This window comes from Cupressus sempervirens, chromosome 5 (genome assembly GCF_028749045.1).
Source record: "Cupressus sempervirens isolate cs-2001-9-10 chromosome 5, ASM2874904v1, whole genome shotgun sequence".
Taxonomy (NCBI): Eukaryota; Viridiplantae; Streptophyta; class Pinopsida; order Cupressales; family Cupressaceae; genus Cupressus; species Cupressus sempervirens.
Genome location: NC_143122.1, coordinates 542,467,079 through 542,490,433, shown reverse-complemented (window position 1 = coordinate 542,490,433; position 23,355 = coordinate 542,467,079). Strand labels below are relative to the sequence as shown.

At 36.7% G+C, this 23,355-nt stretch overlaps 1 protein-coding gene and 1 pseudogene across 5 annotated transcripts in view; one reads left to right on the top strand and one right to left on the bottom strand.

The window, feature by feature from the left end:
• LOC149557083 (uncharacterized) overlaps window positions 1-23,355 on the top strand; it is a 68,604-nt gene that overhangs the window by 34,926 nt on the left and 10,323 nt on the right. For all 5 annotated transcript variants that reach the window (XM_089831766.1, XM_089831770.1, XM_089831768.1 and 2 more), the window contains 7 exons: window positions 7,631-7,761; window positions 15,011-15,081; window positions 15,293-15,437; window positions 15,551-15,696; window positions 15,828-15,998; window positions 16,090-16,182; window positions 16,308-16,427. In XM_089831766.1, the coding sequence (XP_089687892.1) occupies window positions 7,631-7,761; window positions 15,011-15,081; window positions 15,293-15,437; window positions 15,551-15,696; window positions 15,828-15,998; window positions 16,090-16,182; window positions 16,308-16,427 (877 nt within the window). The remainder of the gene's footprint in view (window positions 1-7,630; window positions 7,762-15,010; window positions 15,082-15,292; window positions 15,438-15,550; window positions 15,697-15,827; window positions 15,999-16,089; window positions 16,183-16,307; window positions 16,428-23,355) is intronic.
• On the bottom strand, window positions 1,346-3,167 carry LOC149557084 (3'-5' exonuclease-like; annotated as a pseudogene).

Genomic DNA, 23,355 nt, shown 5'->3' with positions numbered 1-23,355 from the left:
AAATACAAATATTCTGATTTCATAGTTTCAAGAGCTGTTTTGATCACTTGCAAATCAGAAACAAACCATTCTTCTTCCACTCCCTTTTGAACCTTCTTGTAGAGATCCTCAACCATCTTGTGAGTGCTGTCATAACGTACCAAAGATGCCACAACCAATTCTTCATTAACCTTCAGTTGATTTCTAAATGCATGCATTTCATTATCATGTTGATATAGCTCATTGTCTTGTAGTGTCATCCTGGATTGTTCCTTAGAATTCCTGTCATGAGGGAAATATATGGTTCATCACACAAAAACCCCAACCTGCTATTACCTCGTGTGCAACTGACCTCATCCCCTTGCTTGACAAAGCTAATCTTCAAATCACCAACGCAGAAACTTGCACTCTGTGTCACCTCTTCTGTGTGATCACTAGAAGGCTGCAAATCAATGGGGGTTGACTACTCTTCTTTTTCAAGGTCCTCTGTTAGATGATTTTGATTTGCTGTAGATTCTTCATGCATAGTTTTGCATTGGTCTTTTGCAAGGAGGTCTTGAGCTAATTCAAAATACTTATTTTTTGCCAAATTGGTCTGATTTTGCTGCTCTAGATGAAGCTCCAAGTAATTGCTGAACGGTAAGTCATTCTGTACTCAGATAGGAAGTTTTTTATGTTCTTTGTAAAATTCGAGTATCTCTGCTCTTTTATCGGATTCAGGATTTTGGGCTAACTGCTCTTGTGGCTTCATAATGTCCTTCTTGATTTTATCCCAATCTTTTCCCAGAGCTGAAGTTATCGTGCGCACCATTGACCAAAATACGAGACTCCCTTAAACAACCAACCTCCATTACCTAGTTGTGCTCTGCCGATATTATTTCACCCTCAATAGTTGTTATTCAGAAACCTCTGCAATGTATTTGGTATTCTGAAATTCATATGTCAATGCCCCCCAAAAAATAACAACAGCATTTGAAAGAACATTAAATTTTCTCATAATCCTCATGATTCAACAATATATTGGATTGATCTCAAGTTCAAGCTAAACAACCAAGAAATCTTTGGAAAACACCTTTCAGCAACACAGAGAAACTCTTGTATGTATTAATTGGAAGAACAGTAGGGTAATCCCTTAGTGAAGGGCTTATCTTGACTTCAAAAATTCCATGTATGAAGGAAAGTCTTATTGACGAGATGAGTTCAAACAGGTTCTGAACCCAAAGTTTCACACCAAGCATCTACTTAACCGCATAGGCATTTCCTTAGGGGCTGCAATATTCAAGAAGTAATGTCATAACCTCTACTAATTACTGCAAATTTGTACTCGTCACTTTGGTAAACAATTGTCATTAAATGAAATGTTTGAGTGTCAATGGTTAATGCAAAATAGGAATAAGATTTCTCTCATTTGTAACTGACAAACAATTATGTGCAGAGATGATAGGAAGAATTCAGCCTATCTTCTTATTCACAGTTTCCCTTAACTTCAATTCCTTCTTATAGCCTGAATCATGAGGCTGCAACTCTATCTTCCTCACCTTTAGAACAATCTTTCTCATGCTTCTAAGAATCCTTGGTTGTGTAAAGATTTCAATGCCTCATAAAGGAACCAAGAAGTATACACGTCTTTAGCTGCATATCGTAGCTGTGGTATAAATAAATTCTCCACTTCCCAATTTCCACACCTAATATTATGTGGCTTGTCCACCTCCTTATCCGTGAGCTTCTTACAAAGTCTAGAAAGGCTCCAACTTCTTGAAGGTCTTAGTTTTTGGCATGCAATAGAGGCCGGATCCCCTATTACTCACACATTAACATTATAATACATTTTGCATCCTAAATGCATCACCGACTATAGAAACACCAACCTAGAAAACTCACTCAGTAAAATATCTTTACTGAAGACTCATCATCCAAAAGTGACTGTAAAGCTGGAGGAATGTCAGGATGAATGATATGCATTACATCACAACGATTACCATCCAAGCAGTTTGTACCACTGTTACCTTACCGGGTATCTCACCCACTGAAAATGTTAAATATGAGTGAATATCATATACAACAGACACAAATTTCCTGTTAAGCTGACCACCGTCCCTTTGAATGCCAACTGTCAAGAATATCAATCATGTAGAAATTCCAATTACTCATAGTCTCGTTGTTGTAATGCTGAAAGAATGTCCTCCCGTGAATGTGTGGCATGAAGACGATTAAGAAATTCCTCCTCTGAATAAAATATTCTGCCCTTACCAATGATTCATACGTTTTGCTTTTCTAATTATAGAACCTGCTAGGAACACAGGCGTCACCCGACTTATTTGTAACGCTGTGCGTTACTAAGCTCCGTCTTCTTGAGACAAGTTAACGTGTTCACGTTATTGTGTCCGCTTATTACCGAGTGCCAGGAGATATATCACAACTCAATGCCTCCACTCGATTAAATTATTTTCAAAGAAATACTCCATCTTCCATATGGCAGTTTCAATCCTATCCACTGGATATTGTCTCTAATGACATATGAAATAGAAAAGTCTCTTTTCATTACTCCAAATTCCTGTACGACTTTAAAAAAAAAATTGCGATGTCTCTTATGTTCAACCACAGGCATGGTCTCCGGCTCCTTACTGGTCTCCGACTACAACACGCTCCTCCAAATCTCCTTCACAAGCTATCAACGCCAGACACTCCTCTGTTAGCACTGACTGGTGAAACCTGCATTGGTGTGAATGCCTTGTCCCATGGTCTTCTTGACGCGATGTTTTCCAATTATATGTGGCCGTTGGTTAAAAGAGATGATGCTCGTATAGCTATGTTGTGACCCAATGTTAGGATATTAGACGTCTTAACTAGCACTACTGTTCCCCGTGTGCAGACCCTGTTATTGTTCCCCGTCGTCACTATTGGAGTGAGGATATTTAAGTGCAATGTTCACTGTGGAGGAGATCTGAGTCGTCATCCAGCTATCCTCATTAATCCCATGCTCTGCTACTGTTGTTTTGAAGCTAGTAAAATACCAACAATGTATAACCGACTCCAAGGGAAACGTAACTCACACAAGGTGCTCCTTTCTGCTGCGGTATGAATGAGCCCACTGCCTGTAGTCCCAGTGGTATACCTCCCAAGATCCTTAGCTCTGAAACTATCAGCTTCCAATCATTTCTGTGTCCATACTGTTCACGGGATTCCATCTTAGCTCCCTATCTTTGGCCCACAACCTCTTTGTAGATGAAGATATCTCTGCAATGAAAGGTCTACTGATGGCTGACTCTGCCGTTGTCAATACTCCCAACGGTAATGCAATATATTATTCCCGACTGCAAGTATCCTGCTATAGATGCCAGACCTTACAGCAAGTCTGGTGTGCAGGGTTCTCTGTCCACGTGAACTCTCTTCTTCAGCTATGAGATTTCCATCCACCCTGCCTGCCGCCAAATATCAAACTGTTCACTGAGACCTGTGGTGCCACCGCACACACTACTGAATTCAGATACCCCAACTTTTTGCTGCTGTAAACTCTATCTGCCTGTAGCTTATTGTATCAATTCAAATCTCAGCCTTGAAAATTGAAAATGAGAACTAGGTTTTATAAACTCAATAACCTCACAGGATGGCAGGATTCACAGCTTTGATACCACTGAAATATCCCAAACCGGATATTTACTGGATTTCTTTTTTTCAGCAATATATTCAGAGCTTGAAATAGGCATATGTATCACAATACACCATAGAAAGTAGAAGATTTACCAATATAAATAAACCCATTCTTTCACAAAATAAGATTCAATATTCAAGCATATGGAAATGCGTTACAAACCAATAGAATAAAATTAGTAAACTCACATATAACTCCTTAAAACAACGTTATTGCATTATACAGCAACAATACAATAACCAACTTCCAAAAACCCAATCCTAAATACAGCTTCACAGTCAGATAGGAATTTTTAAGAAAAGATCTTGTAAGCACATGTGAGACACCTGATGTGACTTCTCCGAGGACAATGGGTTTTGTCTCCATTGTTTGCCGGCACGAGGGGCTACGTCCTCATACTTGCTGAAAGCTGAAGCTTTTTGATTACTCTCTCAAGAGAGAACTAAAAGTTGAATAGTAAATCCAAGCATATGCAAATGAAGGAGTCTCATCTCCTTTTACCTTTATAGTTGTGACTCTTCGACTCCCCTTCCTGGCCTTTCGTCTTATCTCTCTTTGTTCTATTTAGCCGACTCTATAATATTAAATTGACCCTTTTATAATTTGAGTCTATGCTTTCCAAGTCTATTTTAATATTATACAATGATGCCTTTAACTTTTCTAATGTCCCAAAAAGGGACATTACATTCTTCCCACTTTACTGCCTTCTATTCACCTTCTCCAACATCAATGAGGCTGTCAGAGCAATGAATAGTAGTAGGGCAGCAAACGAAGAAGGGTTCCAAGTGGAACCCTCCAAGCTTGGCATTATGGTCTTGGGTTCTTTCCTCCAAGTGCTCTTCAATAGAGTGGTTTGTTATAATTTCCCCGCTTTTTGGTTACAACACATTATTCCTCTGATTCAGAATATTGGGATGGCTTCAAATCCCAACAACTACAAGACAATCATGGTGGGGCACACTTTCTCCAAACTTTATGCCACCTTGCACACTATTATATCTAAGGAGTTGGATTGGTGCCAGTGTCGTGCAACGGGCAAGGCTAGGCTTTGTATTGACTATCAGAACATGGACCACATTCTAACCCTATAAGCTATCATTGAGGAGGCTAGGCACCGCTTCACAAAGGTCTGTTGTTGCTTTGTGAACTTTCGCAAGGCGTTTGATTCTGTTCTCAGGCGCTCTCTTCTAGAGACAACGATATGAGTATTCTTGAGATTCTTTGTATGATTATCATGAGATTATTCCCCACAGGCTTTTTTCAGACACTATCTAGAGCACCATTGGGGTGAAGCAAGGTTGTCTTCCTTTGGGAACACTCACTTCCGGGGGATGGTTGCTTCCTAGATTAGGCTTTGATATCTATTTACTCTTTGCAGAGGATGCAATTCTTTTAGCCTTCTCTTTGGAGGGTCTTCTGAGGCTTTTGGGCGGCCTAGAATCTTTTTGTGATTCACGATAGCTAATGATTAACCTGGGCAAGATTTAGGTAATGGTCTTCTTGCTTGAAGACATCTCATCTCCACTTTTTTTTTTTAGGGTTTGGAGTTCGAGATCTCTCTGTACATGTATTTCGTGGTTGAGTTCTTTGTACCCCATTTTAACATGGAACCTGTCTTGCAACCCTGCATCAACAAGGGGTATGGTTCCCTTGCTCTTTTGGAGAGATGGTTCTTCTGACGACATCTTTAGGACATTACGTCGAAGATAGCTCTCTTGGATACCTTGATCAAATTGATTGTGCTTTATTGTTTTGTGGTTTGGGGGCCCTCTCTTTTGGAGTTGGATTAGGCTTCGGTTGAGAAGATCCAAACCTTCTACTTAGGAACATCATCAGGTGCCACCAATCTACTCTCAGTATCATTTTGGCCAAGTTTGGGGCCCACCCCTGTAGACTTAGAGCCATATTTGACTTGGTTTGATTCCTCCCTCGTTTATGGGGCTTTGCTAATTCTGTTGGGGTCGTCACAGATACTCCTACTTGGCCTATTGTTCCTCGACGACAATTGTGGGTGTTGACTCCATTGGTTGGGCCCCTTCTTGGTATGACCAGGTCTCCTCTCTTTTGTGTTTGGTAGGAATCGAGATTGACTGCCTTCCTCCTTTTTAGTACTCTTTGGATGCGTCCACCCACCTTCTCCCTTCCCAGTAGGAGTTGAATGGGCGCATCCAGATGGATACAGGTAGTATATTAAAGTGACAGGTTAAACCCCTAGCGCGGCTCCATCTTTGTATCTCCATGGGCTCTTTTTGGGTGGGCTCACATTGGCTCTGTATTCAAATGGACCACCAGATTGATAAAGGAACGTATTTGTCGGCTTTGTGACATGGGGGAGATTGAGATAGAGATACACTTTATCTTCTAATGCCCCATATGCTATGAGATTAGAGGGAGGTTCGACTGCCTTTTTTTAGAGTGTTAACCTCTCCATTCCTTCTTTTGTTACACAAACCAACATGTCCTGCGCTATATCTCTAGGAGATCACGAGGTCCCTTCGAGACAGACCATGGATCAGCTCATTATGTCCTTTGCGTTAGACTCTCTAGTTTGGGGTATTGAGCGTTCTCGTTATCTCCCAATTTTTAGACATGCCAAGTCTGTGCAACCGCACAAGGGTTTACACACAACAACAACCCTCCACTCTCAATAGTCCTCAGAGATGGCCCGAGGCATCTCCTTGTTTTGAGACATACCCTTTGTTCCTAGACTTCTTCTCGACTATGGGTAGGGACTAGCTTTTTCGCTAGCTTCTACTTACGTGCTTCTTTCTAGGCTTTGCTTGGTTTCGATCTTTCCCAGGGCACTTTGTGAAGTTCTCACTGTTCGCTGATCCTTCGTTGTGTGGTTGCCATCCCTTAGACCCTCTTAGTGGTCTCTTGATGGACACTGATAAATTTATGTTATGTCTGTCTTTGCTTTGTATTTTTTTGTCTCTAGTTGTAAAATGAGCCAAAAAATAATGTATTAAAGAACCCAAAACTACTATTTGAAATGTTGCAAAATGACATGGCAAATAAAGGGAGACGTGATTACTCAAGATCAATTTTTGTTGTTTCAATTATAATGCTACTATGCACCATACAATATGACTTGGATAATCACTTTAAGTTTTCTTCTTTTGCTTGCAAATTGCGTTGCAGAGGCTCACATGCATTAAATGTTTTTTATTTGCTACTGGGGTTTATTGACATTGGGTGTTAGGAAGGGATCTAGATTAAATACCAAACACACTGCTAGCATTACCCAATTTGCCCTCATCTGTGGATATTTTGCCCACGATCTTTTTTCGTGGCACTAGATGGTAGTGTCACTCGTACCTTTTCCATAGGCATGTCATGGTGTTGGTCTCCAATCATGGTGTCCCTCCTTGTTCTTTGCTAGCTTCATGCTTTATTGAGGTGCCTACCCATTGCACTATTCATATGAGGTTCAATTGGTTTGGGAATTAATTGTTTTAGGTTTATCACTACTTGTTCTGTTCATATATTTCTTTATTGCTTGGAGTTTGAGTTAATTTTTATAATCTAGTGACTCTTTACACATGTACTTTTTATTATTGAGTGTTCTTTTGAGTCCGGTTATGTACTCCATTACTTGTGGTCACTATTGTAATTACTAATGTCTCTGTTTGGTTATATCTTTCTAAAGTATTTGTAGTCTAGTACATTATAAAAGAATGCTAATTGAAATAAGGATAGCATTAAAATATTTTTGTAAGAGTGTTAGCTTCTATTTTTTTTTCAGATCTGAGTTCAAAAATATGATTTGAGAATGAATGAGCATTTTCATCTTGTTATAGTAAAATTGAAATTATATTGGTTTTTGCTTTGTTTTAAATTTGGCTCAGGCGTAATATACCTGTAACCGACATTCCTGAGTGTGATCTTTCTATCTGTAGTGGGTAGAAACCTGGCATCTTGATTAAATAGATAGCCATGCAGTAGTTCTCATTTGCAATATTATATTGTTTTGTAACATTTTTCTGAATGTTGTAACAGATTGCAGACGAAAATTGCTTTGGAGATTTTGGAATAGATTTATATGCTGATTCTGATATTCATGAAAAATATATGGATGGTAGCAACAACATTGGGGGACTGGCTAACAATGCAGATATGGATACAAAGAGGTTCAGTTCTTATGCCTCAAATGTTTTTATTTATTCTCAATGGAAGCGAAGGATGGAATTAAACCATCTTCTTGCCAAGATTTTCATGGCTGTTAGTTTTCTGTTTTTACAAGTCGTATATGCAGAATTCCATTAAAAATTTCTGGTTTTCAGCTTAATTATTAAAGTAATATTGTAATATTTAGTATAATTGTCATATAAGTAGCTTTCTTTTAATTCAGTTAGGTTTTTGTAACTTACTGATCTTTAAGTAGTTTCGTCACTTTACTAATTTTCTACTGTCTTTAGTTTTTAGTTGTTTCCATTATGGAAAGATCTTGTAAGTGCTTATTTAAAAAGTTTTCCTCTTTTGTTTAATGTTGAATATCATTTCATTGTTTTAGGTCATAGTTTGGTATTTGCCAAATGTTTCCAAAAAAATTAGTGGCTTTTCGTGAATATTTCATGAGGAAATTTTCGTAATATATTTTGCTCAGTCCAAGGAGTTTAGCTTAGTTGATTGAAGTAATGAGTTCTCATTTTGGAGACCTTGGTTCAAATCCAAAGAGGGACATCTTTGTGGAATTCTAAGTTGTGACTCTTGGTCTTCTATTGGTTGTAGTTGTCTCATTGTAAAAGGTGGATTCTAAGTTGTGACTATTGGTCTTCCAAATGTTGTTTCTAGTGTGATTGCTTGAAAGGAGTTTGAATAAGATTGTAATTCTCATGGTGTTGCTTGAATGAGCACAAGATTTGTAAATGATTTCAATATAATATATTTTGCTCAAGTTATTAATAAAAAAGTTTTGGTGATTTTTTAAAATAAGAATCATGGTTTCTATAGATTTCTTTATTTATTTTCAGTAGATTTAAAAAAAAAAGATCTGCAAAGGTTTTATGTTCTTGTGACCAAGGGTTGCTTGTTTTCCCAATCTTTAGAGGGTTTTGCACAAATTTTTCCCTAAAAATCATGTGTTTTATTATCTAAGAACATTTTGCATGGTGGGTATTGAATGATTTTCCTCCAAAAAATCATTGATTTTTTGCTGCTATTAAAGATTCTTTTCAAACTTGTGGGCATTTTACTATTTTTTCCTAAGTTCCCGGTTTGGATTTTGGTACAGATGTGAGTTCGAGATTTGGAATCAAAATTTGTTCAAATTTTTCTTGGGTAGGGTTCGGGTTTGTTTTGGGTTTGTCCGCACAAGTTTTTAAATTTTATTTAAAATTTATATACATGTAAAAATATGCTGCATCAAATAAGTTCATACACCATTGTGCTAATATTAAAACAACTTAGCAAAATACACCACCACATATATTAATGATTTAGTTTGAATGACAACACAATGTTAAAAACTTAAAATACACCACCATATTAATGTTCTAGTTCAAAAAAAATATTGTCAACAATAATAATTAGTGATTTGTGATCAAATATCATTCAAAATCATCAATCAAATCATCATTATCATTCTGTTGCAGATTAGAAGCACGAATAGTGCCACTAGGATCAGTACTAGTAGCCTCAGGCCCATCCTTAGAATCATCTTCAACATCACTAAGTAGCTCATGATCACCATCATCAATTGCAAGTGCATCAAAGTGGGCCTTCCAACTCCGTAGAGTCTTGTTCAACGTCCAAATGTTTTGCCTCCCTTTTTTTGTAAGAATTCTTTTTGTGTGCTGTGAGCCTCGAGCTTGAATGCACAAAGACTAAGATATCTGCCTTCTTGGAGTTAAGTCGGTTGCATTTTATTGAGTGGATGAAGGATTGTGCTCTAGTTTCTTGTAAATGATGATGATCAGCAAAATATCAAGATTTACAATTTTGAAATTAGAGAGTTAAGAGTTTTGAATAATGTTTAAAAGAAATGTAAATTCAGTATTCATCAACAAGAATTTAGAATTTGGAATCTTGAGATTAAAGAACGAACTTGTGATAAAATTTTAATGGAAATGGATTGGAGGTGCTGGTATATTTGCCCATGGAAGTACCACCATTTATGAGAATCAACACTTTTCTTCACTTCAAGAGCTTCAAGACCACAATCGGCGCTCATGAAACCCATGAATTCAGACCTCATTGTAGGGCGTAGGTGCTTGGGAAAGAGTCTTCGAAGGGCTGCTTTGTACTTGGGAGCAACTTCAAGATCTTTGTATGGGGCAAATCTAGTGGTACTCCCCCCGAGGACCTATTTGTTATAGAACTTGGGGCTCAAATCAAAGGCAAATAGATGCAAAGGGGTAGTCATTTTTGTTCCATTTCTCTACCGTGATTACTTGTAGCTTCTTGAAGAAATTTTAATTAGGACTTTCCTCTTTCTAATTTATGATATTTTTAATCGTCAATCATGGAGTCAATGCCATCATATACCTCACCCAAGCAAGGCCTATCTATGTTAGTGTATTGGATCATGCTTAATATAGGCTTGGTGAACTGCAGAAGGAACTTAACACAATCCCAATAAGAGTCATCTACTACCAATGCCTTAATGGCAGCTACTTTGGCATTATTAGATTGCCTCAATATGCTCTAATTAGCATTGATTACTATTCTACTGTTCTACCAGTGCCTCTTTAATGTTGACAAGGTGTCTTAAAATAATAGCATTGGAGGCAAAGCGGGTCTCGACAACCTATTTAAGATCACAACAATAATAAATTAAAATCTAGATGAATATGTAAAATTTAAAAAACATAGAAACTTTACCAAACAAAAGTGACTAGATTTCTAAAGCATGTTAAAATTTTATACAATTGAACTTATCTTCAAGAGCTCCAATTCTGAGAATTGTCTAAATATGGATTACATCATATGGTTGTTGGTGATAAACATTTGGATCTCCTATGCCTTTTCATATGTTTTTTAATTCCACTCAACTCAATCGTAGTGCCAAATTTTGCAGCATTAGGTTGTGTGAGTGCACAACACAAGCTGTATAAAAAATCTGTTTGAAGGATTCCTCAACCAATAAGTTGACAACCCTACAATTCTTCGCATTGTCGATTATTTCCTGAACAATATTTTGAGGCTAGCTTGCTCAATCGCTTGGGTGAGAGTGTTGCAATGAAAAGATTGTCCACCACCTCTCCTTCACAATCCACAAATTCTAGAAACATTGCACCTCTTGTGGACACTTCAATCAAAGGGTGATTTCTAGCATCTTTCCATTTATTAGATACGACTGTCACACCTGTTTCTATCCATGAAATCTTGATGGGCAGCATGGAAACCTCTACAGTAGACACCTTTCTATCCAATAAAGTCATGCGTACCTATCCATAACTAGGGCCCTTGAACGCCTTTGGAGCCTCATTATTTGTTCTCATCATTTTTTTGCCAATACAGTGAGCTAAAAACATTAAATGACAATGCATTTGCACAATTGCATCTTGCTATGACTTGCTTAACAATGTCTCTAGCTTCATTTTGAAATGATGTTTCCAAAGGCCCCATTGCTCTCTTACTTGCAACTGGTTCTTGAGGAGAATGCAAGAATGGATTTCATATGTTTGTTGGTTGTATTTTTCATACTACCTTCTCATGCTTGTTAATATGTGTACTTATATGTCTGTTATTTTATGTTTTTTGTGATGTTTGGGAAGGGGGAACCCTACCCTTGGATTTCCTTAATGGTCTTATCTCCTAGCTCAGGGGAATGGGCCATTTATGGTTCCACGTGGTTGGTAGGTAAAAATATTTTTGAGATATTTTATGTGTTTAATGGATGACCTTATGTAGGTCCTTGGTGAGTAGTTGTGGAAGAGCATCTTTTAGAACCAAGAAGTCTTAATGATGCATTTCTTTTGGGACAAATATATGCAATGTACTGTAATATGAACTCTTGAAAAAAGTATCTAAGATTATATGTATATGTATCATGAATTGAAAAGCTATGTAAAAGGGAAAAGGGGTATCTCTAGGAAAATTGAAGGGAAAAGTGAACATGTTATATTGTTCAGAAAATAAATAAAGAAATGATTAGGTTATGGCATGTATATTTCTTACATTTATGAATTGAGTGACGATGATACAGATATGGTTTGATGAGTAAAAGAAATGTTGTGCCTTACTAAAAATATCTCATAAACTAAATGGTACAATCAAATCAATTAGTGAATGGGATATAGTTAGTAAACATGTATGGTTAAAAGCTTAAAGCTACTTAATGAATCATTAGAATACATCTCAAGTAAATGCAATTTATTTACAAGGCCTTGAACATTAGTTTCTAAACTGGAAATGGTAAAATATTAAGTTGAAGTTGTATATATCACTTGGAAATTAGTAATCAAAAGGAATAGGAAAGACTATCTAAATGGTTGGTCTCTTACCCTAACCCTTGTAAGGATGACAATGTGGATCAACATAATACAAGTGACAAAGTTTATATTTGAGATCTAGGTTAGAAAACTGGTTCCTAAGTTTTAATAATAGGATTAAGGAAGTTCAAGTAAATGTTGAACAAACTAAGAAAAGATAGTCAGGTATGAATTTATATAAGTTCACTTAAACACACCTTCATTGTATAAGTAATTAAATTTTAATAATAAGTGAACAAATATTCAAGTCATCCACAACTATGAGCTATTTGTTAAATTAAATTGTAGCTTAAGAATTGAAAACTAAATACTCTTGTTAAAGAACAACATTAGGGAACTTGTTAGGATTCTCATATCTATAATTAGGTAAATAAAGCAATTAAAAGATATTAAAAGAAAATTATTCACTAAACTTAGTAACATTTAGTCACTAAATTATTCAAGAGTGTTTCATGAAAGTCAGGGACCTTTTGACTGAGGTGACTTGAAATCCTCAATGCAAATTTTGTAATATAACATATCTACAAGTGCCCCATTAAAGGTGAGTTAGTTTTCACAAACTCAATGGTTGCAATGAGTATGTAATGGCATGTACACTATAGCAAATGCTCTCAACAGAGCCCTTGATGGATGTGGCAGAGGTAGTGGTTTTGTGGGGGGTCACGTCTTTGTGTTGGGGATGTAGGGTTTTTTCTTTGTGACGAGGGATGTCTTGTGTCTTAGAGCTCATTTATTAAGGAAAATCATTTTAAGTTTTTTCGGATGCATGGTTTTTTCTTTTGGGAGGGAGTTGGCTCATGTTATAGAGTTCATTTATTGAGGAAAATCATTTTAAGTTTATTTATTTATGGTTTACCATTTAAATAGAGATGCCTTGAGGATATATAATTGATCAGCAATGAGAATTATGTTTTTGTGTCGAAGAATCCATCCCCCAATCTTTTTTGACTGATTCTGCTAACTAAACCTATGAACCCAAAACCAAACCAATCCCGGGAATCAGTAACATATTATTTACCATTGTGATATTGCCTAAATGATATGCTAGCTTCTAGGCTGTTCAGAATTCCTTGTCAATTTCATGGACGCTGAAGAGACTTTGGAGCATTCCCACATTACATTTGCTCAAATTTATTTGTGTTGGAGGTTGAAGGACTGCTTGAAGAAATTATTTTGAAATGGCAAGCAAAAATTAGAATATGTGAATACTTCCTTTTGATGCCACTGCAGTTGTTTAATAACATTTGGCTTCTCAGTTCCCCAAATTGAGCTCTATTCCTATCCAAGATAAAGCTCTGACGAGTGAATGGAGCTTCTGTGGATGCAAACCAAAATTTAGTCAAGTAGGAGGACTTGTGGGCTTTTACAAATAAGAAAGTGGGAGGTTTGGCTCCTAAGTTAGAAATGTTCAGTAAAGCCAAAGGGAAGATCTCAATCAAGCACCTCAAACTTTTTAGGAAGCCCCTATTGTTTCAGTATGGTGGAAAAGATAGCTTCAGTATTAGAGGTTGCAAAGGTTGGTCTGGTGCATGGTATGGATGCAGATTTTGATATTAGATTGCAAGTTGCACATCCACATAAGCATGAAAAGACAAGGTTGAGTATAAGGAAGAATCTGTTTGCATGTTAGTCATTTGAGTTTGTTTGGTTTGTTTTTAGTGTGATTATACACTTTTTCAGATTCAAATGAACTGAAGGTTATTTGAATCTGGTGCTGAATGCCATTTTTGCAGGTCCTGGGTCCCTAATACAAGTTACTATTAACAAAATAATAAATAACTTTATGCAATTATCCTTTCCACCAAAGCTAAGCTGTTGTCCTCACAGCTGATCTCACTGCTTCAAATGTGTTAAAAGATCTTTGGAATCATGTGATGATTTTTTTATTACGAGGTAATTGGTAAATACTTGCTTGTTAATAACAGAGACCGAAAGGTCAATTTATACAAAAGGAAGAGACGATGTTTCCTTAGGAAACGATCGTAAAGAATAGAAACATTCTATTCCAGAGAAAGCAAAAAACGAAAGCAAACTAAAGCTAAAGATATTTACAAGATAACCATTAACTAATAATAGACGTCTTATCTATTATTGTAATATTTTTAGGGTTCAATTGTATATTTTGGGTCAATCTACAATGACCCATTTTTCATAAAGTTCACAGAAACCCCTTTCTCATGACGAGGAATGGTCCACTTAGCGCTCATCTCATCCTTGCATACTTGGACATATTAGCCCTACTTTGAATATTGGATATAAAAGAGTCACAGGCATACAAATGTTGGTAGTTTTGGGTGGCTGTTTTCCAAGTTCTTAAGCCAAAAACGACAGTAAGAGGTGAACCTAACAGTTAAACATGTACCACGCTACAAGCAGGTTTGAATTGGAATCTCCAATCCCAATTTTCATTTTCAATAAAGGCTTTATTTCTTGGTTTGGCAAATTCCTTCCCATCATCACCTATCTAAATAGACACTGAAGATAATTCTAGATAAGCAGTTCCAAGTTATGGAGCCTAAGCTGTGAAATAAGGTTATGACTTGGACTGTAGGGTTTGTTTCATTCAATCTTGATATTATAATCTTTATTTGCATTCAATATTTCCGATATTCATCATCATGATCCCTCCATTTATCTCCATGGAATGGAATATTGGTCTCTTTGTGTGTAGCATACGTCCCATTGCATGTTGACTTGGTTTCCGTTTGTATAGAAAATTACCTGTAATCATGTTTGTTCTAAAGCATTGTTCCATGAGCTATCAGTTATCTTCTTTTCTCTCATCATTCATCTAATCTCTGAATATATGCCTTGGCACAGAAATATAAAAGATAGTATGACTAAAAAGTTTTTTACAATATTTATTGTTGTTTTTGGGACAAATGGAGTATGTGTCAGGTACATAATATTCTTCCTTGACTAATTTCGATTCTCCTTCTTGCAGGCAGGATCAAGGACCTTATTCTGTTGGTCAAATTCTTGTAAAAGACAATTTTGGGAAATCCATTTTGCGTGGTAGGTAAATGAGAATTGTAATGTCAGCATCAAATGACAATAATAATTTACTTCTGCCTATAGAGGCTGCAGAATTTTCTATGCTTTATGCCTGCTGTTGTTATAATAAAATTGGCAGAAGTTGCTTCTTTATTTGACTTGTGTTTGAAATACCGTGCAGTGTTGTTTTTAATGTCTTGTGTATTCTAGTTTCTAACCTCTATTATTACAGGACATTGTATCAGCCATTGTGCAAGAAATGGTGATTCAGCAAATGACTTCAAGAAGTCAGAATTATCAGTTCATATAAATTCAGAGGATAAGGACATATCATACAATGCATCAGATCAACTAGTTACTCCATTAAAATCTAACCAGTATTTGACTATCCTGATATATTTCTTCCTGCTTTATTGTTTTCAATTATCTCTACCTGCTCTCACACTATGTTAAAATATTGGTAACCTGCATTCATGCAATTTTATTTCAGGATGATCTTTGCAAGAAAAGCAGATGCCAACCACTCTACCTTGCCAAATTTCGAGCTTCCATCTGAACTGAAATGCTCATTATGCCAATCAATATTTAAGGAGGCTGTAATGATTCCATGTTGTCAGTTCAGCTTCTGCCATGACTGTAAGTTCTTTAACAATCAACTTTAGTTTTAAAGGTATAATACAATTCATATCATATTTAGAGTTTAGGCCAGCGTAGTTTCTGATATTGGGCGGCTCATAGTGTAACCCAAATTGCTTACTTTCTTAAAGGTATAAGGCGGGTATTAATTGAGAGTGGTAGATGCCCTAAATGTAATTCTTCAAAAGTCAAGATCGATGACCTACTTCCTAATATTGCTCTTCGTCAAGCGATTGAGCATTTTCTTGAATCCAAATTGACAATGAGCAGTGGAGAGGATTTTGCTGCCAAACATGCACCAGGTGACTAACTGGAAATTTCCTACGAGTTCTTGCAAACAGTTTTTTCAGTACATTGAGATATCAGAAAGTCTTATGTGGATTGTGATCGCAGATGGGGAATCTGCCATTCAAGCAAAAGCAGTCTCACAAGTGAGAGTTGGACCTGTGGCAAAAGAATTGAATCAAATTATTAATGAATCTGCAGGTAAAAGAAGATAATTTTTGTCCTAATCTAATAATAGTGTAAATTTGCTCTGATAGTTTAGCTCTTTATACATGCGTTAATAAGCTGTTTAGGAACAGGCATTTAATTTATTATATCCTTTTTAGGTATGTCTGAAGGCAAGAAGTCAATTGTTGAGAATGGAGAGAGTGGCAAGGTCTCCAAGATTCTTCCATCTACCTCTCTAAAGGAAGAGGGTATAACTATGGAGTCCCAGACTAGCAAAGGTGTGTTTCACTAATTTTTTTCTGGGAAGCTTTCTGATAAATGATTCAGAATGGAGGAGTGGGTTGAAATATATGATTCCTAATTTTATTTGACTGCAAAGTAACTGTTCAGTGTAAAAATTACTTGGTATTTGTAATTTGGTGTATATTAAATTAATTATATCGTAGTAGTCAATATCTACTTATTTAATATCTGTATGCTGTTGTAACTTAAAAACAGTAACCACCCTATAGGCACATATTGTACTAGTTAGACTGATTTGGAATTCATTATATCTTGGTTCTGTCCACAATACTTGTTATACATGTCCTCTACCCCTCTTTCTCGTTTCATATGCTTGCTCCCAGTTATGCTGTCAACTTCCGCTTGGGAGCTGTGTTTGAAATGTGGCATAACAAAAGGATGATTATGTCCCTTGCCTTTTAGCTAGTGGGATTTTGGGGTGTAAGTGTTTCAGTGTACAGCTCTGTCTGAGGTGGTTGACTTGTAACATTTTGGTAAGTGGGTAAGTACATAAATGGTATACTATAAATTAATGAAATTTGTTGAATGCTATTTTTAGCATTAATCAATGCACTGATGAATTTAACCCTTGTTTCTAGGAAGTTCTTAACAACATGACTCTTAGCATGCATATGCTTGTGATTTGCATGGAAGAGTAAAATCATCAAAAAATGGAGGGACTGGTTAAGTATTACAATAATAGATAAGTCGTCTATTATTAGTTAATGGTTATCTATTGTAAATATCTAATTAGCTTTAGTCTGCTTTCGTTTTTTGCTTTCTCTAGAATAGAATGTTTCTATTCTTTACGATCGTTTCCTAAGGAAACATCGTCTTATTCTTTTGTATAAATTGACTATTTGGTCTCTATTAATAACAAGCGAGTATTTACCAATTACTTCCGTAATATGGTATTAGAGCTAATACTTAAAATTTTTCAATTTTTTTTATAATTTCTTTTTGAAATTATTTGTTTAATTTTTTTCAAAATTATTTCCGTAAATTTCTCTAAAACTCGCCTAGGGTTTTTTGCTTGGAGAAATTCGAATCAGCCTAAAAAAACTCGACTAGGGTTTTACAAATTGCAATTGTGTGCAAATTGTGTATTGAAAAAATCACAGGTTCTGTTCTCTGGAAATCATCTCCAAATCTCAATTTTTTCCCTGCAATTCGTGACTAGTATCTGCAAATCATGGTTTATTGGGTCAAGCGACGGGTTTTGCAGTCGTTTTTCCTCCTGGTTGCGGGATTGATACTGCTAGTGAAAGTCGTTTTCATGCCCTTTCTCCTTTGTTCGTGTGACCTCTAGGCGATGGTTTTCTGAGTTAACATGCGTTTTTTTCTCCTCCACACTGCCGTGATCTCTTTCCAGCATTAGTCGCTTATTAACACTGCTAATTTTTGACCAAGTATTTGCAACTTTTTTGCCCAAACCGCCATTATTTGGAGCTTGTTTTGCTGCTAGATAGGGTTTTGCCCAAAACCCTAATTTTTGGGTCTAGAAAATTTTTTGATTTCAGATTCTTGGTGGGTTTTTTGAGAGCTCAACTGGGTTGTCTGTTTTTTTTGGGTGCCTCAATTTTTGTGCCTCGATTTTCAAGCCAGTGGATCTAGAACACGACAGCATATTCCTTATGGGTTTTTCGAGCTCTCTTCTAGGTCACTCTTCAATTTTTCTGGGTCTTCCATTTTTTTGCCTTGAAGAACGTGCCTTCACAGACTTTCACAGTTTTTCATTGAAAAATGTGCCATAGCATCTTTGACAAACATTCTGCTCGAGCATAACTCCAAATTCAATGGTCGAAATTATGGCACCTGGAAGCGGCAGATCATCGCAATTTTTGAATATCGGAACACTGATCAACTTGTCTGGGTGTTACGAAGCGTCCGACTTCTCTAGGTCCTAATCAAGATACATGGGATCTGAATAATTGCGAGGCAGTAATGCTTCTCAAGTTATCCGTGGCTGATGATCAGCTTTCTCAGATTCCATCCGGCAAGACAGTTGCCGATATCTGGACACATCTCAAAGGTCTTCTTGAGACTTCTGACAAAAAAAGAGCCTTCTTTCTAAAAACACTCTGTTTTCTCTTGTCATGGATGAGCGCACCTCGCTCTTGGCACACCTAAATCAGATTCAGGAAATTCATGATTAGTTACTCTCCATCGGTTGCAAGATGTAGGAAGAGGATATTGTGGTTATCACTCTTCGAAGTTTACCAAAATCCTATAAGCATTTTATTGAGACTCTCAATATCACATCTTTTGGTGTTGATTTGAAGTTCATTGATCTCTGCACACTGCTCCTTCAGCAAGATCGGTGGAAACAACAGTTCGGTAGAAGCTCCAGTTCCACCTCAACAGAGCAAGCCTTTGTTGCGAAATCCTTTCAGAAGGATAAAGGCAAGTTCCAATAGCCATCTCAGCAGAAGTCTTCTACTCTAGCATCTAATGGTTCCAGAAAGAAGAACATTCAATGCAATTACTGCCACAAGTTTGGGCACATGAAGGTTGAATGTTGGAAATGCTTAGCTGCACAATCTAAGCAATCATATTTGTAGCCCAAAGCGAATAGTGCAGAGCACATTGAGCAGGCAGAATCTACCTTTTACACTTTCATGGCCAAAAGACTTGCAGACCATGTGAAGTTGTCTGCCTGGTACATTGATTTAGGTGCCTCTCGTCATTTCACTCACCACAGAGATTGGTTTATTGACTACCAACCTTATTTAGACTGTTATTTTTGGTGGCAGAGAAGAGTACACAGTTGTCGGTAAAGGCAACATTCATATTTAGTCTATTGGGAGGAATCTCATATTCCTTGATGTGTACTACATTCCAGGGATGGAACTAAATCTACGCTTAGGTAGTCAGTTGCTGCGACATTCTCCACACTTGGCAATCACCTTCAATTCACATCAGTGCACCATCATTGATTGGGCAACTAAGTCTACTGTTGCAGTGGGTCTTGAGGATCGTGGTCTTTTCAAACTTAATGATTTTGGTGATTCTCAAGACTTAGCTATGGTTGCTCGGCGATCTTCTATCAGCACACTTTGGCATCAGCGATATGGGCACTTAAATGTGCATTATCTCTCACAGCTTGCTCGGGATGAGCTTGTTTTTGGATAGCCAGAGATTCAAACTCAACACCTTGGAGTTTGTGACGCAAGCCAGGCTGGGAAGCAACATCGCACACCTTTCACTAGTGGTGATTCATGGCGAGCTTCTCAGGTACTTTAGCTTGTTCATGTTGATATCTGCGGCCCTATGACCACTCCTATTCTTGGGTCTAGGTATTTTTTGTTGTTTGTTGATGATTTTAGTAGAAAAATGTGGGTGTATTTCCTTAAAAAGAAATAAGATGCATTTCCTGTATTTCAGAAGTTTAAACCTTTAGTTGAAAAAGAGTCTGGGAAATCTATTATTACTCTTAGATCAGATAATGGGGCGGGGGGGGGGGGAATTTGTTCTAATGTTTTGATCATTGGATGGCAGCAAAGCGTGTGCTTCGTTATGTGAAAGGCACTTTAGATTATGGCCTTTTGTACTCTCAAAGTTCTAATCCTAAACTCAGTGGGTTCACAAATTCAGATTGGGCAGGCTCTATTGATGATAAAAAGTTAACATTTGGATATGTGTTCAGTTTGGGATCTGGTGTAGTCACACGGACTAGTAAGAAGCAGCAGGTAGTTTCTCTCTCTTCTACAGAGGCCGAATACAGAGGGACTATTAAGGCAGGATGTGAAGTTGTTTGGCTTTGTCGGATGCTTGGGGATATGCAGATGTCACTAGCAGAACCGACTACTCTGTTTGTTGATAACAAAGGCGTTATCAAGTTAGCATGCAATCAAGTCTTCCATGAACGAATCATGTGGATGTTCATTGTCATTACATACGACAGCTGGTTGAAGATGGGACTATAAATTTGTAGTATGTTCCTACCATAGATCAGACTGCAGACATTCTCGCCAAGCCTCTTGGTCCTGATAAGATTGTCAAATGCAGAGGACAGCTTGGTGTTCTAGATAGATTAACCATTAAAGGAGGGTATTACAATAATAGATAAGTCTTTTATTATTGGTTAATGGTTATCTATTGTAAATATCTAATTAGCTTTAGTTTGCTTTCGTTTTTTGCTTTCTTTAGAATAGAATGTTTCTATTCTTTACGATTGTTTCCTAAGGAAACATCGTCTCATTCTTTTATATAAATTGACCGTTTGGTCTCTGTTAATAACAAGCAAGTATTTACCAATTACTTCCATAATATTAAGTTCAATGTATAGTCCTAGAGGCTACGGTAGCAGCCTTGTTTGGAATGGCGGGTGATCTCTGTAGTTCAAAAATAAGATATATATGTATTGTAGGAAATTGAGAATTCTAAGGGAAATCCTAGAAGTAATATGCATATTTATTTTGGTAAGTCTAACAACTATGTGTGTTGTATAGTAAAAAATATCAAAAACTTTTTCAACAAATACTAGTTGTCAAATCACTTTTCTTTTATAACTTTTATGGAAAATTGGTTAATAAAATTAGCTCATAAAAATAAAGTTTGTAAGACAATCAAAGCCAGTTGTGGATGAGTCCCTAACTCACAAAAAATAATGGTCTATGGGACCTCATTTGTATTCTTTAATACATTTTGACAACATTTTCATTTTGAAGTTTTCAAATAGAAACTTCAAATTCTTAATGTAGCAATCCCAGATAACCTTGCGTCCCACGTTGTTGAGGCAACAAGTGCCCTGCCTAGGAACTCTTGAGAACAAGAGCGGAGTAATTTAATTTTAACATTTAATGTCAATCATTTGCAATATGCAAAGTTCTAATGCTCAAATCTTTAGATTAGGTCAAATGGTTACCAAGTGACACTGTGCAAGTGGAAGACTTAGAAGGCATGGAATTCAACCAAACAAGGGGAAAGGTCTTTTAACAAACTAGATAAGAGATCAGTTTCAAGAACAATGTCTTCTTTCTCCATGTTTATAAATCTTCTAACATTATGTTTCTATCAAGAGATTACAATCCTCTGAGATACCAAGAGATACATTTAATGTTCATCATCACATCTGATTGGTTTAGTATCATTACTGTTCTTGAAACTGTAGAAGCATTTAGGAAGTCTGTTTTCAAATGTTACTCTTTTAAATCTAGGCTGAATAATAACCAGGCTGGTTTTATTCCTCTTATTTTCCTTTGGGAGGACTAATTGACCTTTTGCAGCAGGTAGCACTTTCTCATTCTTAGAGGTTTTAATCCCATGGGAGGATTTGGCCCTGGAGAGGTTTCATCCATTGCAATCTTCTTATCAGTGGACGTGTTATCACCTTGTGTATTGCCGCCTAAAAATGGCCTTGTTCTGAAATTAAAGGAATTTATAGTGGTTGATGCTGATAGATAGATTAGGTGGGAAAGTAGCTGATGCTGATAGTTAGATAAGGTGGGAAATTAGTTGATGCGCCATGTTAGAGATCATGAGTTGGGAAAGCAGTTGATTCTTAATGTTCGAGATCATGTCGAACATCAACAGGGGACCATCTGCTAAGCTAAATTTGTGTCAAACCTGAATTTGCTAATCTAAATGACACAAACCTAGGTCTTAGCAAGAATAACTTCAAGATTTTGACATTAGTACTCAATTCATGACTGCTTGTATGGCAGAATACAGGACATGTGCAAACCTATGGTCATTGAGTCCCCTCTTGTGTGGCATACCAAATGGTGGGGCATCAGAAATGGCTGGTTGGAGCCTTGAAAATCCTAGGAAAATGGAGATAGCAAGGAATGGTTGTACTGGAAGATATTATAGTATATAAAAACTACAAACTGGACCCTAATTATCAATCACTTAAATCATAGAACAGTTTGTAGTGCTCATTTAATTCACATCATAATACTAGCCCTAGAGTGAAAATACAATGATGCTCAAACAACATCAGTTTCACATAGCAATACAAAAGTCAAAATTCAAAAACTATCTGGTGCAATGCTAAACAGTTTAAATTTTTTTGTCTTGGAGATATAAGTCCTAATGGTAACAAGAACAGACTCAGAAGGTCCCTTCCACATCCCAGTCAAACATAGATAAAGATCTAAAATTTCTAATGTGATATAAATATTGATACATTTTATTATTAGCTATTATCCTGCATATCATTCATCAAAAATCTGTCTGACACACTGAGTATCAGATGCAAGTCATGTTCAGTTTTTGGATTTTCATTCACAATTAAAAAAATATTGTTTTGAAGAGAGGATTCCTAATGGTAAAGTGGGCAGATTCAGGAGGCCCCTTCATCATCCTAATCAAACATACATGAAGCTTTCTAATTTCTAATGTGATATAAAATATTGATACATTTTAGTATTGGCTGATAACCTGCATATCATTCATCAAATGATCCTTGAGAATGATGTCTACTGTTTGACAGGCATTTTCAAGATATGCACGATTATTTTTGGGCCATACTAGTGAGTTTCGTAAAAGAAAAGGTATTGGATGGAAAGTCATTCAAACCAGAGCCAAATAATGAGCTTCACAGGATATCTACAATATGGTTTCATTCAAGTTGGAATTTGGTTGTAAACTTGATCAGAATGAATATTCACAAGCGAGCTCCTTGCTCAGATTCCCTGCAGAAATAAGGCTTTCCAAGCAAAATGATTCTTTTTACAAAACTGTACAGTTCTGATATTAACTACTTTTGAGCTATAGCTTGTAACATATAAGCAACATTAAAAGATGAATCATTTGCCATTTGTCCATTGCAGGAGCCCCTAGTAATCTGCTTAACATTTGCATCATGATTTTACATCCCTAACAACTTTTTGGTCAAGGTTTCTTCACATATAAAAGAAAGATCCTTACAAATTATACTCCACACGGCCTTGTAAAGCTCAACAGAAGATAACTATGCTT